Below are 14,554 nucleotides of genomic sequence, written 5' to 3'. Positions count from 1 at the left end.
AGTGTGGCCTGAGGCTAACATTACACGTGACTGTGCCCCAGGCCGGGGCTGGGCGGCACATGCAGCTCACACCGCGACCTTGGGCCATGCATGCCTTTGGATGTCTATGGTGGGTTTAGCCAAAGAAGGAGAGTCACATTTAACTTACTGAGGACTTTGCTTGCGGCAGCAACCAGATCATATGTTTTAGAATCTTCGTATATTATTCGGACAAGAAACTGCCCTTCTTCATCTAACTGTGCCTCTCTTCTAGAAAACAAAAACAAGACAGACAGATAAAAGAACAGCTATAATGATCATATAAGAAATGGCTGCGTATCTGGAACAGAATTTACTTTTGGCAAATTTGGTTAAATCAGTGACAGGTACCTCAAAGTCTAGTGATTACAAAGATCTTATTTCACATCCCCCTTCCCCAGATTAAAAATGATACATTTAATTATGTTTTAACAAGATTAACATTTGTATAGCACTCTAATGCTCAATACTATACCTGATATTAAATATAATCATGAAATAACTTTTGGTTAAATTAATGGGCAGCAAATATGTGTTGAGTCTCTCTATGTGCCAGGCACGGTTAGAGGCACTAGGGATACAGCCTTTAGTAGGAGAGAGTACCAACCTCTTGGAACAAATGTATTCTAGGCATAGAACTAAGATGTAACTAAGATATACACACACACACACACACACACACACACACACACATATAATAATGGCAAGTAGTCTGGAGAAAAATAAAGCTGGGCAAGGGGGTAAGGGACTCAAGTACGACAGCTGGAAGCATCACTGAGAAGCTGGCCATGCAGTCAAGTGCGAAGCATCTCTGCAGGGAGCCCTTAGCAGCCTGGGGGAAGAGTAGGTGAAAGCGCTGGCGGGGGCAGCCCAGGGCCTTGGAGGAGCAGCAGGAGCTTCAGTGAGGGGACGGATCCTGGGGCTGCACTGAGCGTGGATGGAAGGCATATAGGACGGCGCAAGGTCATAGCAAGAATAAAGCAACATCAGAGCAAGGACAAAAGAGAGGTCACAGCAAAGTCATAGCAAGGACAGAGCAAAGTCATAGCAAGGACATAGCAAGGACAGAGCAATGTCATAGCAAGGTCAGAGCAAAGACAGAAAGGTCATAGCAATGACAAAGCAAGGCCACAGCAAGGAGACCAGGTTAGAGCCCACGGGGACATTCAGGCGAGAAAGGCCCGTGACCTGAGTCAGGGTGAAAGCAGGGGAGGGAGGGAGGTGGCCCAGATCCCGGTGTACATGAAGGTTCCACATGGCTCGCTGATGAAATGGACGCAGGACGTGAGAGAAGGGAAGGACACAAGGATGACACTGAGGTTTTGGCTGGAGCAGCTGGAAGGATGCTGTCGCCAGAGGCTGAACTGGGACAGCCGGTTGGCCGTGGACCAAGGGGTAAGGCCCAGAGCTCTGTATTAAACACTTGAAGTTTGAGGTGCCCGGTGGACAGGTAACATCTTCCAACACATCCTCAGCGTATTAAGTGCAGTAACTCAAAATACACGCAGGATTAGTGACAGGAAATCATAGTTATCAGTTAAATAGTTGTCATGGTTATATATTCATTTTGATGGGATTTAGCTTGTTTTTCTCAAACTAGTGTCTAAACGGGAGGAGAAATCCATTGTTCAAAACACTGCCTGCCCTGGAAGAGCACAGCAGAGGTTCCAGACACCTTGTCCACGTGAGATGCACAAAAACAGGCAGCTCAGGGAGAACATAACTGGGTGAAGTTTCACCACAGCTCACTGGGTGAGCTCTCACCACATGAGAGCTCCTCATGGCCTGGCAGCCTCCTGACTTCTCTCCCTCGGAAGTGGGGCTGTCACAGTGGCTGCCCGTGGCTGTGACACCAGTGTCTGCTCCAAATGGTAGCACAGCTTGGGCCCGGGGAGGATGGACATTTCTTCAAACACCACTGTGCTCTTCAGAGCAGTCCATTTATTTGCCTGCAGTTACATGTAACAGTGCACGTGGGGGGAGAGGCATGATTTTGGTGGGCACGAGGACGTGAATTTCAGAGCCCAGGATTTCCTAGTTGAATGAACTTGGACAAATCACATAAAGCATGTGAGCATTAAAACCCCTCTCTCTTGGGGGACAGAAGGATTGGGAGTTTGGGATTAGCAGACGTAAACTATTATATACGGAATGAATAAACAACAAGGTCCTACTGTAGAGCGCAGGGAACTATATTCAATATCCTGTGATAAACCGTAATGGAAAAGAATATGAAAAAGAACGTATATATGTGTATAACTGAATCTCTCTGCTGTAGAGCAGAAATTAACATTGTAAATCAACTATACTTCAATAAAAATTTTTTTAAAACCCTCTCTTCTAAAATGGGAGCAATAATATAACCCACCTTCCACAGCTGTAGTGAGATGAAGAGTGCAAAAGTGTGTTCTAAGCTGCTGAAGCATTTTATGTATATAACTGATATATATAACTGATGACCGCAGTGCTTGCCATGTCTATATATTCAAAAAAATCAAAGAGCTACATACAAGCTGTGAAACTCTCCCTTTGGCTGAACATACGCTGCTGTTAAATGAAAGGAACACATCTTCAAAACTTCAAGTCTTTTTAATACCAAAAGTCAGTGAAATATCCCCAAATTATGAAAATAGAATGTAAAAACACTTACTTACCTTTTGATAAATGCTATTGTGTAACTTACACATTCTAATTTCTAACTGCATAAAAATATAAAGTATATGAAATGAAAAACTTAAAACAATCCTCCACTATCCTGAGACAACCACCGCTGGTATTATATTCAGGTTCCTTATGCTTGAAAATAATTGCGTATATAACACACACCAGATCATAATGCTTTAAAACCTCCTTTAGTGACTTAACTGTTTGATGGACATCTTTTCATGTCAATAAATATACCTTTCTATACCTTGACTACATAAAATTGCATTGGTTAGGCACACTGAAGTTTTAGTAGATATTAAAGTCCTTTTATTTTTTCATAAGTCCAAACAAAATGTTGTGCTGAATATCTTTGTAGCATTATTTATACTTCTATGTAAAAATTCTAGATTTAGAATTAAATTAAATTCTAATTTATTCTAGAATAAATTCCTAGAAAAGAAATTGCTGATTTGCAGGATATGGAGAGTCTAATTTTTCTCATTTTGTCACTAACATTTTATTATGAAACAGCATTGGTCTACAGATTGGAATTTTGAAGCCTCTGATTTAGGGCATTCTAATAAAATATAAATAAATTTTAATTAAATATATAATAAAGGACAAATTAACTCATGCTCTCACTATGCCCTATTCTTTTTCTTCCAACTGAGATAAATCGAATGACGTAAGTTTTTGTAATGAACTCAGTTTCTCAGAAACAGTCACCAATTCAAAACCGTTAAACAGAATACAAAGTTCTTCTGCACAAAATAGAGAAATGGCCATTTCCCTAGAAATCCCCTAACCATGAGTCAATGCATTCCCTCTTTTCTTTCTTTTGCTTTAATAAAATAAGTGCCCGTATCTTTTAAGCTTTACTTCCTGGAATAATCAAGCCCAACATGCTCCCAGGAGGGAGGCTGAGATATAAATTAAACAGCAGTACATGAAAGGAAATAATCGTCTTCTCAAAAATCTCACACTGAATTCCAATAAATTATTCAAAGTGCTTAGAATTCCTTATTTACATTTGTCTTAGAAATCTTTGGGAACTCTGGGTCGCCCTTTGGGTCCTTTTCCCCCTGGGGAACGAGTCTTGCCACAAATAACTGAGCACCTATTATGCTCCAAGCACTTTTTGAGCACTTTTAATATATGAATGAACAAAACAGATGAAGATTCCTGCCTTCAAAGAGCTTTACATTTTAGCAGATGGAAACAAACAACAAGCATGTATCATTATATTCATGTATTACCATAGTTATATATTATTATGTTTACATAATATATATGCACATTTTATAATTTATTACGAGGTGATAAATGCTACAAAAGAAAGGAGAGCAGGATAAACGGGTGAGGGGAGGGCAGAGGAGGAGGGGCAGGATGCAAGGTCAAGCAGTGACCACAAGAGGCTTCCTGAAGCTACCTCTCAGCAAAGGGTCCAGAGGCCACACTTTGTCTGGGACCTCGTCTCTCTGGACCCAACGCACGTCTTTCTGCAGCCCATTCTTCAGATTCTTCCCTTTTCGGGGTAAAAGCTAATTGGAGATATTGCAAACACTTTACTGACAACTGGTCTGCTCCGTTACACTGAACAGGAGAATTTACAGAGCCAAAGCAGCCATACCCAAAAAATTAATTTCTGGCAATATGGCCATTGAAGTCAGTAGACTTTTGAGTGAATGTCTCTTAATTCTCAACACTGCTCTTCTTCTAACTTTGAGGTAAACTTAGGTTCGTTCAGACTCTTTGCTGTCAAATGTTTTGGCCTCCGGAGAGCACAGACGTGATAACAATAATCTCTCAGTTGTACCTGTTCTTTGAGGGAAGAAAATGTCTTTTCACCAGCTACCTGAAATCACAGAGGGTGACCCACAAATGAAAGAAAGCTTGGGAAGTAAGCTACTATTCGGATTACATAAACACCGTACATAATTCAGGTAACATCACCTTATACTTCTCTACCCCTCACTTTGTCATCCCATAACTTTCAAGGTTTTTTCTCCTCCTTAAAAGCAAAGTAAAGGGTGACTCAAATATACACATACAACATTTCTAACAATATTTGACTTATTTTCTTGATATGTAGAATTCCTTTTGTGCTTAAATTATCCAAATTCAGCCATGCACCTTGACCAAATTTTCTAGACTCATTCATTATTCAGAATATATTTTTGGGCAGCAATTTTGTTTAGAATGTTGCATTACACAAGACAATTATATAATTCCCCGTTATTTAAATGACATGCGGTTTACATGTGAGGAAAACACAGGCTTCTCTGAGAAACATGATTGAAAATTTTCCCCAAAATGAAACACTTTGGACATGTTTTTTTTTTTTCCCAATAATTTTTAGCTGACAAAAAAGACCATATCAAGCCATAGGCGAACTGGATTAAGATGAATTCCACGCTGTTCATCTATCAAATGGCAACTGATGAGACACTACCATCAAATATCCTGGTGTGTGTGATTACACTCTGTTGTTTCCCACTACGACTGTAACAATCCCCCGGATAAACCCAGACGACTACAGTCTCCCACTGTTTCCAAATAGTGTGACTGGCCGTACTTTGTGTTATCTTTCCCTGTACACTTAATAACTGTGTTTGGGGGTTAAGCATTAGATCTTTCTACTTGGTGCATTACTCCCTGAAAGAGGTCAGCAGACAGTAATAAATATTTAGAGAAGGTTCAGTTTTAAGTTTGCCTAGGTGAGGTGGGGTGAGATGAAAAGGCACTTTCTTTGACCACCACGTAAACCCAGATGGAAAGAAGCTCAAGTGGTTTCATCCCAGGTCACAGTCATCCCTTGCACATGCCGGAGAGGAAGGACCCCACACACACCGCCCTCAGGATGTGCGCGCTCACCTATCACAGGCAGAACCGCGCCACCTGGGGCCGTGCTGGTGGCATAAGAATCTAGGGGGAAGGCCTCCCACATTCAATGTCCCGAACATCTAACTGACAGTAGTCAGTAGCTGAAGACGACAAAGGCGGGGAAACGGCGAGGGCGGAAGAAGCGGGGACGGCACGGGGAGAGGTTTAAACTCAGCATCCAAACAATTAAACTAAAGTTGCACTTAGTGTGTTGATTAGCTGATAGAATTTATTACTTTGGAGAGCCAAACCCAAACAAATTCCACCTCTCCCAAGAGCTTTAAAAATAAAGTTCTAACTTTCACCTGGAAATAAAACAAGAAATAACTCTATTCTATATATTTGTAGCCATAAGAAGTATTTGAAAATTGAGTCTGTATACGTGAAAAAAAGGTTCCCAGTAGCAGTTCATTTCCTACTTACTTTTAGAGGTGGCTATTCGTCGGAATTTAAACTGATCATTTATTTACACAAATTACCTTTCTCCAAAAGGGTCGCAGCTATTTTTATTATGGTGGGGTTTGATGGTTTTGTTTTTTTAATCACTGGTGCCTAACCCAGATGCCTGGATTAGAGCACGCACTCTGTGAATGTGTGCATGTTTGAAAAGAAGTGAATGAATGAATGAAATACATTTCCCTCCACGTGTTTCCAAACTCCCTACCAAAAATCAAACAATCACACGTTACCGGCAGAAGTTCAGAGTTTGTTTTCAAACTTGGGAATTTTTTTATTAGTTAAAGTTGTCAGAAATATCCAAGCAGCATTTCTCATAACTCCATACCTAAGGAGATATTCCTTATCTTCAAAATGTGAATGTACAAAACTGAATTCATATTCTGACACTGAGCTCCTGCCATTATACACCTTTCAAGGAAGTTTAGGATACTACAGAGACTGCTGGCTAGTAGGTAAAGAAGCTTCCCAGCGAGGTATGAAAACGGGAATTCTTAGATGGGACGGGCTGAATACAGGAGTCTCAAAATAAGGTCTGGTCTCAGGCAGAAAAGATCAACACACGTCAAACAATCAACCTGACCAACGACAGCTCCCAGGGGTGCTGATCCTATAAAAACCATTATCCCAGCACATGCTGTATTAAAGACAGTACGCAGATATCGTCGTGACGATAAATCCTAGGATGGTCCATTTTAGTGAGAGGTAAGGACGTTCAAGGCTGGGTTGTGTCCACCTGGTATTAAAATTAAAACCTCCCACCATAAAACAAGGCAATTACGATGTATGACACCTAAAAATTAAAATTTTACATTCCTTTATTTGGAGTGGCTGTGAAGTATTAACTACCTCTCAATTTTCAACAGCACAATCCGACGATTCCCAAAAAGTCTGAATCCCCAAAGGAGAGGCTAGTTTAGGGGGTTTGGAGGAGAGAGGCCTCCTGCTCGGACCCCCTTCCAGTTGGTGAAGGTCAGTCCTCTCAAGCCAGTGTCTTCACTCATCCAAGCCCTATAAATGGTGACAGTCACGTTCTCACAAGTGACACGGATTTAGGCAAAGTACCACTCTGGATACATAATGGTATTTTTTTTCTGACTGTGTCCAGCTTGCCAGGAGACAGCCTCATAAGTAAACGGCCCCAGTTCTGGAAACACAATCACAAACATTTCAAAGGAGCACTCGGCAGCAGCTTCATCAAACAAATGAGTCCCTCAGCCCTGTGTGTCCTTTACCCTGAACTCGGCTCACGAGCACAGCGGCCCAGAGTGCTTCCAAAACGACATAAACTGCTCAGAATTTCTGAGGCTCTGATTTTCTTTAGTAGAGGTCCTGTTCCTGAATAAAACCACCTGTAAAAATATAACAGCCACAAGCACCTGGCAAGCGCGTGAAAAGTACAGGAAAACAAAAACAAAGATGGTAGCAGTAACACACATATATGTTGCCCATTTCCATGCTAAATGGTCTTTGGAAAATCGGAAAGGAGAAGCTCGTGAAGTCCTTGTTTGGGGAAAAGCACATAATAGGATCATTACAAGCCTATCTGGGTCCAAATCTCTGCTCTGATGATTAACAAATGAGTGGCTTGAGGCAGGCGTTTAAAGTCCTGAAGACTCAGTTCCCTTATTTATGAAAGAAGAATAATGAACACATCTATCTTCTATGGTGGATGTGAGGATTAGGTGAGTTAACAAGTACAAAGCCTTCAGGACCACTACCGCGGAACCTATGGTAAGTGTCCAACATATATGAGCTGTTACATTCAGCACTGAAGGTCCTGGTGAGCATTCTCATCTGGTTTTTAAATTTAATTTCAGCATCACAAACGTCTACTTACAGTCTATGATACTGACCTTAAACAGCACCTTTGAGACACTTGCTAAAGGACTCAATCTTGCCCTGAATCCAACCCAGTAAGTGTCTTGGGGTTTATGAAATTGGTAATCCAACAGCAGTGTTCTTAATCCTTTTATTATATCCACGTGTGAACGCTGACCCTCCCAAAAAGAGACGTTATAATTTACTGATACATCTTCTGCCTTTGTTAATATCAGAAATGCCCATTTCAACGGAGCTTATATTTTATTAAATAGTAGTTGAAGATGTCACCGTTCTGACATAATAAATCCCGGTTACAGAAAAAAAAAATTAAGTGTGATGAATATACACGTGCTCTATTCTCTGGAAATTAAAAAATGAAAGATAATTCATATACATATTATAGATAGATAGATACAGAGAGAAAGAAGGCTTCTGCTAGTTATAGATGCTAGACTTTAGTGAGATAAGACAGCTGTTCATCAAATAATACTACAAATAAGTAATTATAAACTTGTGCATGTGCTATGAAGGAAAAGAAAAGTACAGCTGTGGAGGTGAAAGAAGTCTTCCCTTAAGAAGTAAGATTTGTCTTGCCATCTCAAAGCTGGAAAGTATTTCCATTTGCAGGACGGAGTGGGGCGTGCGGAGAGAAACCCTACTGAGCACAGGTGTCCTCCCTCTTGGACGGGAAAGGCCAGCCTGGCTGAGGAACTGACCCCCGGCCCATGAGGGTGCTGAGAGTAAGCGGGCTGTGTGGACTGAAAGGTCCCACGTTTGGGTGATCTGAAGACTGACCACAAAGACTTTCAATAGAGGAACAAATCATTCTGCAATTTACAAGCATATCTAATCCATACATCATACACCTTAAACTTACACAATGTTATGGGCCAATTACATCTCAATAAAGCTGGAAAAAAACTGAGGTAGAAAAGGCCTTTCTTATTTCAAATGGGTATTGTGGCACTCGTGAAATTAGAGAGGAAAGGACTTTGGAAATTTTAAACAGCTTTATAATAAAAAGTACTGTTAATATTTTTAAACCTACTTGAGCAAGAACATAGGAAGGTATAGAAATTTAATTATATCGCCTCAGGAATAGGAAAATCTGATTAAAACGTGGCAAAATGTGGCCCACTATTTGGTTTTAATTTGTTTTGACAAAATGAATATTAAGAGCATATGGAAGCAACCTAAGTGTCCATTAACAGAGGAACGGATAAAGAAGATATGGTAGATATACACAGTGGAATATTACTCAGCCATGAAAAAGAATGGAATAATGCCATTTGCAACAACATGGATGGACCTGGTGGGTATTATGCTTAGTGAAATAATTCACTACAGAAAATGAAAGACAAATACTGTATGTTATCACTTATATATGGGATCTAAAAAATGAAACAAACTAATTAATGATTTTTAAAAAGAGCATATGCTGCATCTTCAAATAACAGCACGCTTAGAGGGATGTGGCATGTGGATTCAACGGATTACTCTTATGTAGGCGGAGCTGGGGAAGGGACGAGCTGAAAAACTCTGGCTCTAGAGTGAAAATCGTTAACAGCTACCATTTATTAAACAGTTATTTATCGAGAACTGTGTTGAGCACTTTACAGGCATCATTCAACATATGACAACCCTATGAAGTAGTTATTATCTGTTTCCTTATAGCGTTGAGTCTTGGAAAGTTTAGGCAACTGGGAAAGTCGCATAACTAGCTTACAGCCACGCATTTGCTTATATGAACTATAATGATTAATTCGTGAGTAGCAAATTCAAGTAGATGCATTAATTTCAAAACTGGAAGATCAGAATATGCTATCCAACAGCCAAATGCTTCCATGTTTGAGTTACAGGCAGAAAAACCAAGATATAATAAGATTAGAAATATCCTGATATCTCTAGACTCTATTTGAAAGCAAGGATTATGTCAAACATTTTTCCATCCTCAATGCCCGAACACTAGACTGTGCTCCTTAAAAATAAGCTTAACTAGAGAATGAAAGCAGGTCTGAGTCACTGAATGAAGAAGTACGCTGCCCTGCTATAGATAAATCTCACAACACATACCAAACATGTCTGAGTTCTTTACACAGGGAAGTAATCATCTTCCTGGCGGCCTTCTAAAGGAACATACTCCAATATTTATCAACTAACAGTGTCATTACTTCACTTCCAAATCACATACCAAGATTTTGGACCCAGTAATTTGATGCAATGTTAGCGCAGCCAGGGCCGATGGCAGGGTGACAGACATGGTCATTAAATCAAGTATTTAGGTGCTTTTCTAATATGTATATCCTGACTTGATGTTTTTCCTGAAATGGCGATTGATATTTCTCATCCCTTAGGACCCACGGCTTCCAGAAAGGGCCATCTCAAAACTGAAAGGACGCCAACAAAACAAGATCTGAGGTAGATTCAGAGGTCTCTTTGACTTTTTTCACATATATTTATGATCTAGATCAGAGGGGCAAACTACAGTCTCTGGGTCAAATCTCAGCCAACACTGATTTCTGCTCTTTGGGGATCTAAGAATGGCTTTTACATTTTTTAAGTGGTTACACTTCAATGGTTATACAGGTACGCATAATATCATCACTATTGACTCGTGGCCTGCAGCACCTAAAATATTTACTATTCTGCCCTTTAAGGGAAAGTTTGCTGACCCTCAGTCTTGACAATTTTTCATTTTCTTACAAAGAGGAATTTAAAACTGTTGTGAAATGGTTATATTGTTGGTAATAGTGTAAGTGGATACGGAGTTTACAATGAAGCATTTCTGGCTCTAACCCACTTAGAATTTTCTGTCTGGAATCTGTTACTTAGGATTTTACTTGTCCTTAAATGTCTGGCATACTTTCTGAAGAAGGATGGATGGCCACTTCCTCCTAAACCAAAAAAGTATTATATGAAATTTTATAAACATCAATTTAGACAGTTTCTCACAGAGCAAAAAGGAAGCTAGAGGAGTCTGGAATTTACTGAGACAAAAAAAGTTTTTTTTCATATATTCAGTTTCCATAAAAAGGTAAACCTGAAAGTATCTTGGACCATTGACTGCAGCAACCCTCCCTGGAGCAGACGGTGAGGTCAGAGGAGGACTCAGAATCTCCCAGGGAGCATTTTAAACTTAAACCCTGCCAACCTCTCCTGTCCTGCCCCCAGGCAGTGAGAATCTCTGTGGATCTAAGTAAATACTCTTCCAGGGAGCACACAGGGATCCCTCCGGGGTCCTGACAGTGAGCTGTTCTAAGGTCCTCCATGCAGAAAGCTCAGCAAGGTTCTCTCGTCCAGATACTAAACCATATCCAAGACAAGATGGGCTCCACCAAGAGGGATGCTGAGACAAGAGAGAATCAAACTTAACACCTGGATTGCCAACACTAGTATAACTAATAGCATTTCTCTTGCAGGGGCACACAATCCTTGAGGTCATTCTGTAGGAAAAAGATACATATGATTTGCTTCACTTTACCAGAAAAAAAAATGTTTTGTATGATTTAAATTATTAGCACTTAAACAGATGAAGGATACTGCTTGATGCTACTTAAAAATAAATTCATGAGTTAGACGATATTGATGTTTAATTAAAAATTAATACTTTTTTTAAAGGAAAATGAAACAACATTCTTAACGTGATTTGGTAGAGTTAAGTTCTCACATCGAGGGGATTTGTAAATTTTTAGATATTTTTGACCTTCTCTGTGGAAAATACGGCCAACATAAACAAATCATTCGTTACTTTAATGTTTAAATTTCCGACACATTTCCCTATGAGGTATTATTTTTCATTTCTGTATTTGACAGTGATTGAAACTGATAATGGGTAAGACACACGTTCTAAGCCAATAAACATACATAAGACTGTTTCACCACAACAGCCATCCTGTGCTCTCAAAATTCTAAACATATTCATTGCCATCGCACATCCACCAGGAAATTTGGGGATTTCTAGCTTACGGATGAGACATTACCACGTGGGAGATACATATGGTGTTTTCATACATTCACAGAGAAAGCGGCTTAAAAACAATCCTACACTGAGGTTACACTGTTTAACATCTTACTCTTGATGCCTGCCTTCTCTATAACTCTGTCTACCAAGAAACATAAAAATTATGAAGGTATTAATAAGGTGGATAGAAAGTTCAAATCCCAAAGTAAGCTTTAGTGCCTAGATTCTCATTTGATTGAACCACGTAACTCTCAAATCCCCACTTATCTTTATAGTAAGTAGATGTGCTGGGTGGGCAACATAAGTGGCTTATGGAACCTGAAACAATGCTCAAGGGTACAGACCCGAGGGGAGGAAAAGTTGCATTCTACTGCTTAATATTTAATCCTGGGCATTTCCACGGGAACAGATCTGTAGAAGAAATCACTATCGCGGAACTGCGTGATAGAGCCTGTTGGCATTCACTGCCACTAACTGTAATACATTTAGGAGCAAACAGCATAAAGCATCACCTGCTTAACGTAACAGAAGGAAATCCGTGAGCACAGGCAATGAGAGTGAATAACAGCAAGGTGTTCTCTGCCCACCGGGGAAAACACCCTCTCTCCCTCTGGTTGCCTGTGGCAGTCGCACTGCTGTCCCAGGCTGCAAATCCAGATAGTACTGGGTGTCGGTGTGGCGACTTGGCTGCGGTCATCCATACACGTTACACGCAAATTTCACCAGAGTGAGAGGAAGAAAAGGAGAGAGCGCTGCTGGACTGCAACGCTCAGGCGTCCACAGGGACGATGCCCCGGTCGCTGCAGCAGGTCTAAACTCCCAGTGGCTGCGGTATTTCCGCGCACGTGCAGAGCACTGGGCTCACAGCTCTGGACAGAAACTAGGGTGCCCTCCTACCGCGGACAGCCTTCACCACAGCAGAAACCAGACGTAAAAGACGGGGGGGACAGAAGGGGCGGGGGGCGGGAGAGGTGTCCCTTCGTTTCAGGGGGAAAAACGCGCTCCGCTCACAGCTGCTCAGAAGGGGGTGTCCGCATCCCGGAAGGGCGTCCCTGCCGCGCGTGCCTGCAAGGTGTGCAAAGGGCCCGCGAGACGGTCTCGGTCCGCTTGCGAGGCCCCGCCGCCCCCGGGGCCCCTCCGCGTGGGAGCCGCCGGGGCGGGGGCAGCGCATTCCCACGGCCGCGCGACCCCGGGCTCCTTCCCGCCCGCCCCTCCCGGCCGGCTCCGAGCGTGGGAGCGCGGCGGCCCCGGGCAGGAAGCGGGGCGGCGGGCGCGCACTTACTTGATGTCCTCCCACACCTCCGGGCCGTAGTTGCGGATCACCAGCAGCTCCAGCGCGTGATTCACGAACCCGTACTGCGGGGCCAGGGAGAGCCGAGCGTCAGGGACCGGCTGCGGGGCAAGGCGCCTGGGGGCCCGGCGGCCGCCGCCGCACCCGCGCCCACTACCCCGCCCCCAGCTTCTGCCTCCTCCGCGGCCGCTCGGCCGGGGGGCGCAGGAGCGGGGGAGAGGCGGCCCTGGCGCCGGCCGCGCGCAGAGCCCTTCGGTCACCGTGCTCCCCACCCCCAGGCCGCCGAGACGGGCTGGGCCTCCGGAGGGGACGCGAGCCCGCCCCCTCCCCGGCCGCCGGCCGCCTGAGACGGGCGCCCCGCGCCTCGGCCGAGCGCCCCCTGCCAGAGCTCCGGAGGCCGCGCGCGGTGCGGACTCCGGGAAGCCGGGCACCGGCCGCCCCCGCCGCGACCCCGGCCGTTCCGGTCTGCCGGCTCCGGACGCCAGCGAGCCGCCAGGCTGCCCCGGGCCCCCGCGCGTCCGCGGCGCTCGGCCGGTCCCCTCGGCGGCCAGGCTCCACCGGCCGGCGGGACGCGCAGCCCGGCGCCGAGAGCACTCACCATGATGTCCGCGCCCGCTCGGCCGAGCGACCCAGGCGGCGGCGCCCGGCCCGGCGCGCCCCGATGCCCCCCCGCGTAGCGCCCGCGCGCCAAGCCCCCGGCTGCCACCGCCCCCCGCCTCCCGACCAATCCGCGGCCGCGCAGCGCAGGGAATTCGGTGGCTGCGGTGCTGCCCCGCCCGCTGACGAGCTTTCGTTTGAGGCCGCGGCAGGGACGGCGGAGCAGCCGCAGCGGCTCCGCGCACCAATTCTGGGGCGGGGAGATGCAGCTGCTGCGTCCTCCCATCAAACGTATTCTTATGCAGAGGTCTGCCCCGGGGGGGAGCACCGACTAATAAGGAGGGGTGTGTGTGGGTGTGGGTGTGTGCGTGTGCGTGTGTGTGCAGACTAAGGAGGGTGTGCGAGTGCGTGTGCGTGTGCAGACTGAGGGGTGTGTGTGTGCGTGTGCGTGCGTGTGTGTGGGCAGACTAAAGAGGGTGTGCGTGTGCAGACTAAGGGTGTGTGTGTGTGCAGACCAAGGAGGGTGTGTGTGTGTGTGTGTGTGTGTGTGTGTGTCTATCTTGTAACGCACACGCCTTGAAAGGAATACGCCCTCGTGGTCAGCATCCTCCTGTTTAGTGTAGTGCTGCAGATAAACATTTCCTCTGTGGCTTGTTCCCTCAACATCGTTTATGGCAAACTGAAAGCTCATAAGACTGCGCTCATCACGTTCCACTTTTCGTCAATGAGACTAGTTGAGAGAGCTAAAATTTTCGGTAACATAGTTTGGATGAGCATCGTGTCAACCAGATCTGCCCGTTACTCAACTGCCCTGCCAAGTCCAGGGGGCGCTGGACTCCATCCGGGTGGGACACCTGACCCCGCACCACAGCCAGGAG

General features: G+C 44.4%; 1 protein-coding gene across 2 annotated transcripts in view; it reads right to left on the bottom strand.

Moving 5' to 3' along the window:
• GUCY1B1 (guanylate cyclase 1 soluble subunit beta 1) overlaps nucleotides 1-13,802 on the bottom strand; it is a 47,164-nt gene extending 33,362 nt beyond the window's left edge. Inside the window, exons 1-3 of one of the 2 annotated variants that reach the window (XM_081232772.1) lie at nucleotides 13,678-13,802; nucleotides 13,071-13,144; nucleotides 149-249 (exon numbers count right to left, since the gene is read on the bottom strand). In XM_081232772.1, the coding sequence (XP_081088898.1) occupies nucleotides 149-249; nucleotides 13,071-13,144; nucleotides 13,678-13,680 (178 nt within the window). In that variant the 5' untranslated portion in view covers nucleotides 13,681-13,802. The remainder of the gene's footprint in view (nucleotides 1-148; nucleotides 250-13,070; nucleotides 13,145-13,677) is intronic. The other variant, XM_081232773.1, reaches the window with a different exon arrangement.
• Nucleotides 13,803-14,554: the final 752 nt, after the last annotated feature.

This window comes from Mesoplodon bidens, assembly GCF_964165515.1.
Source record: "Mesoplodon bidens genome assembly, chromosome: 1".
In the NCBI taxonomy this organism is placed as follows: Eukaryota; Metazoa; Chordata; class Mammalia; order Artiodactyla; family Ziphiidae; genus Mesoplodon; species Mesoplodon bidens.
This window is presented reverse-complemented; position numbering and strand designations above follow the sequence as displayed.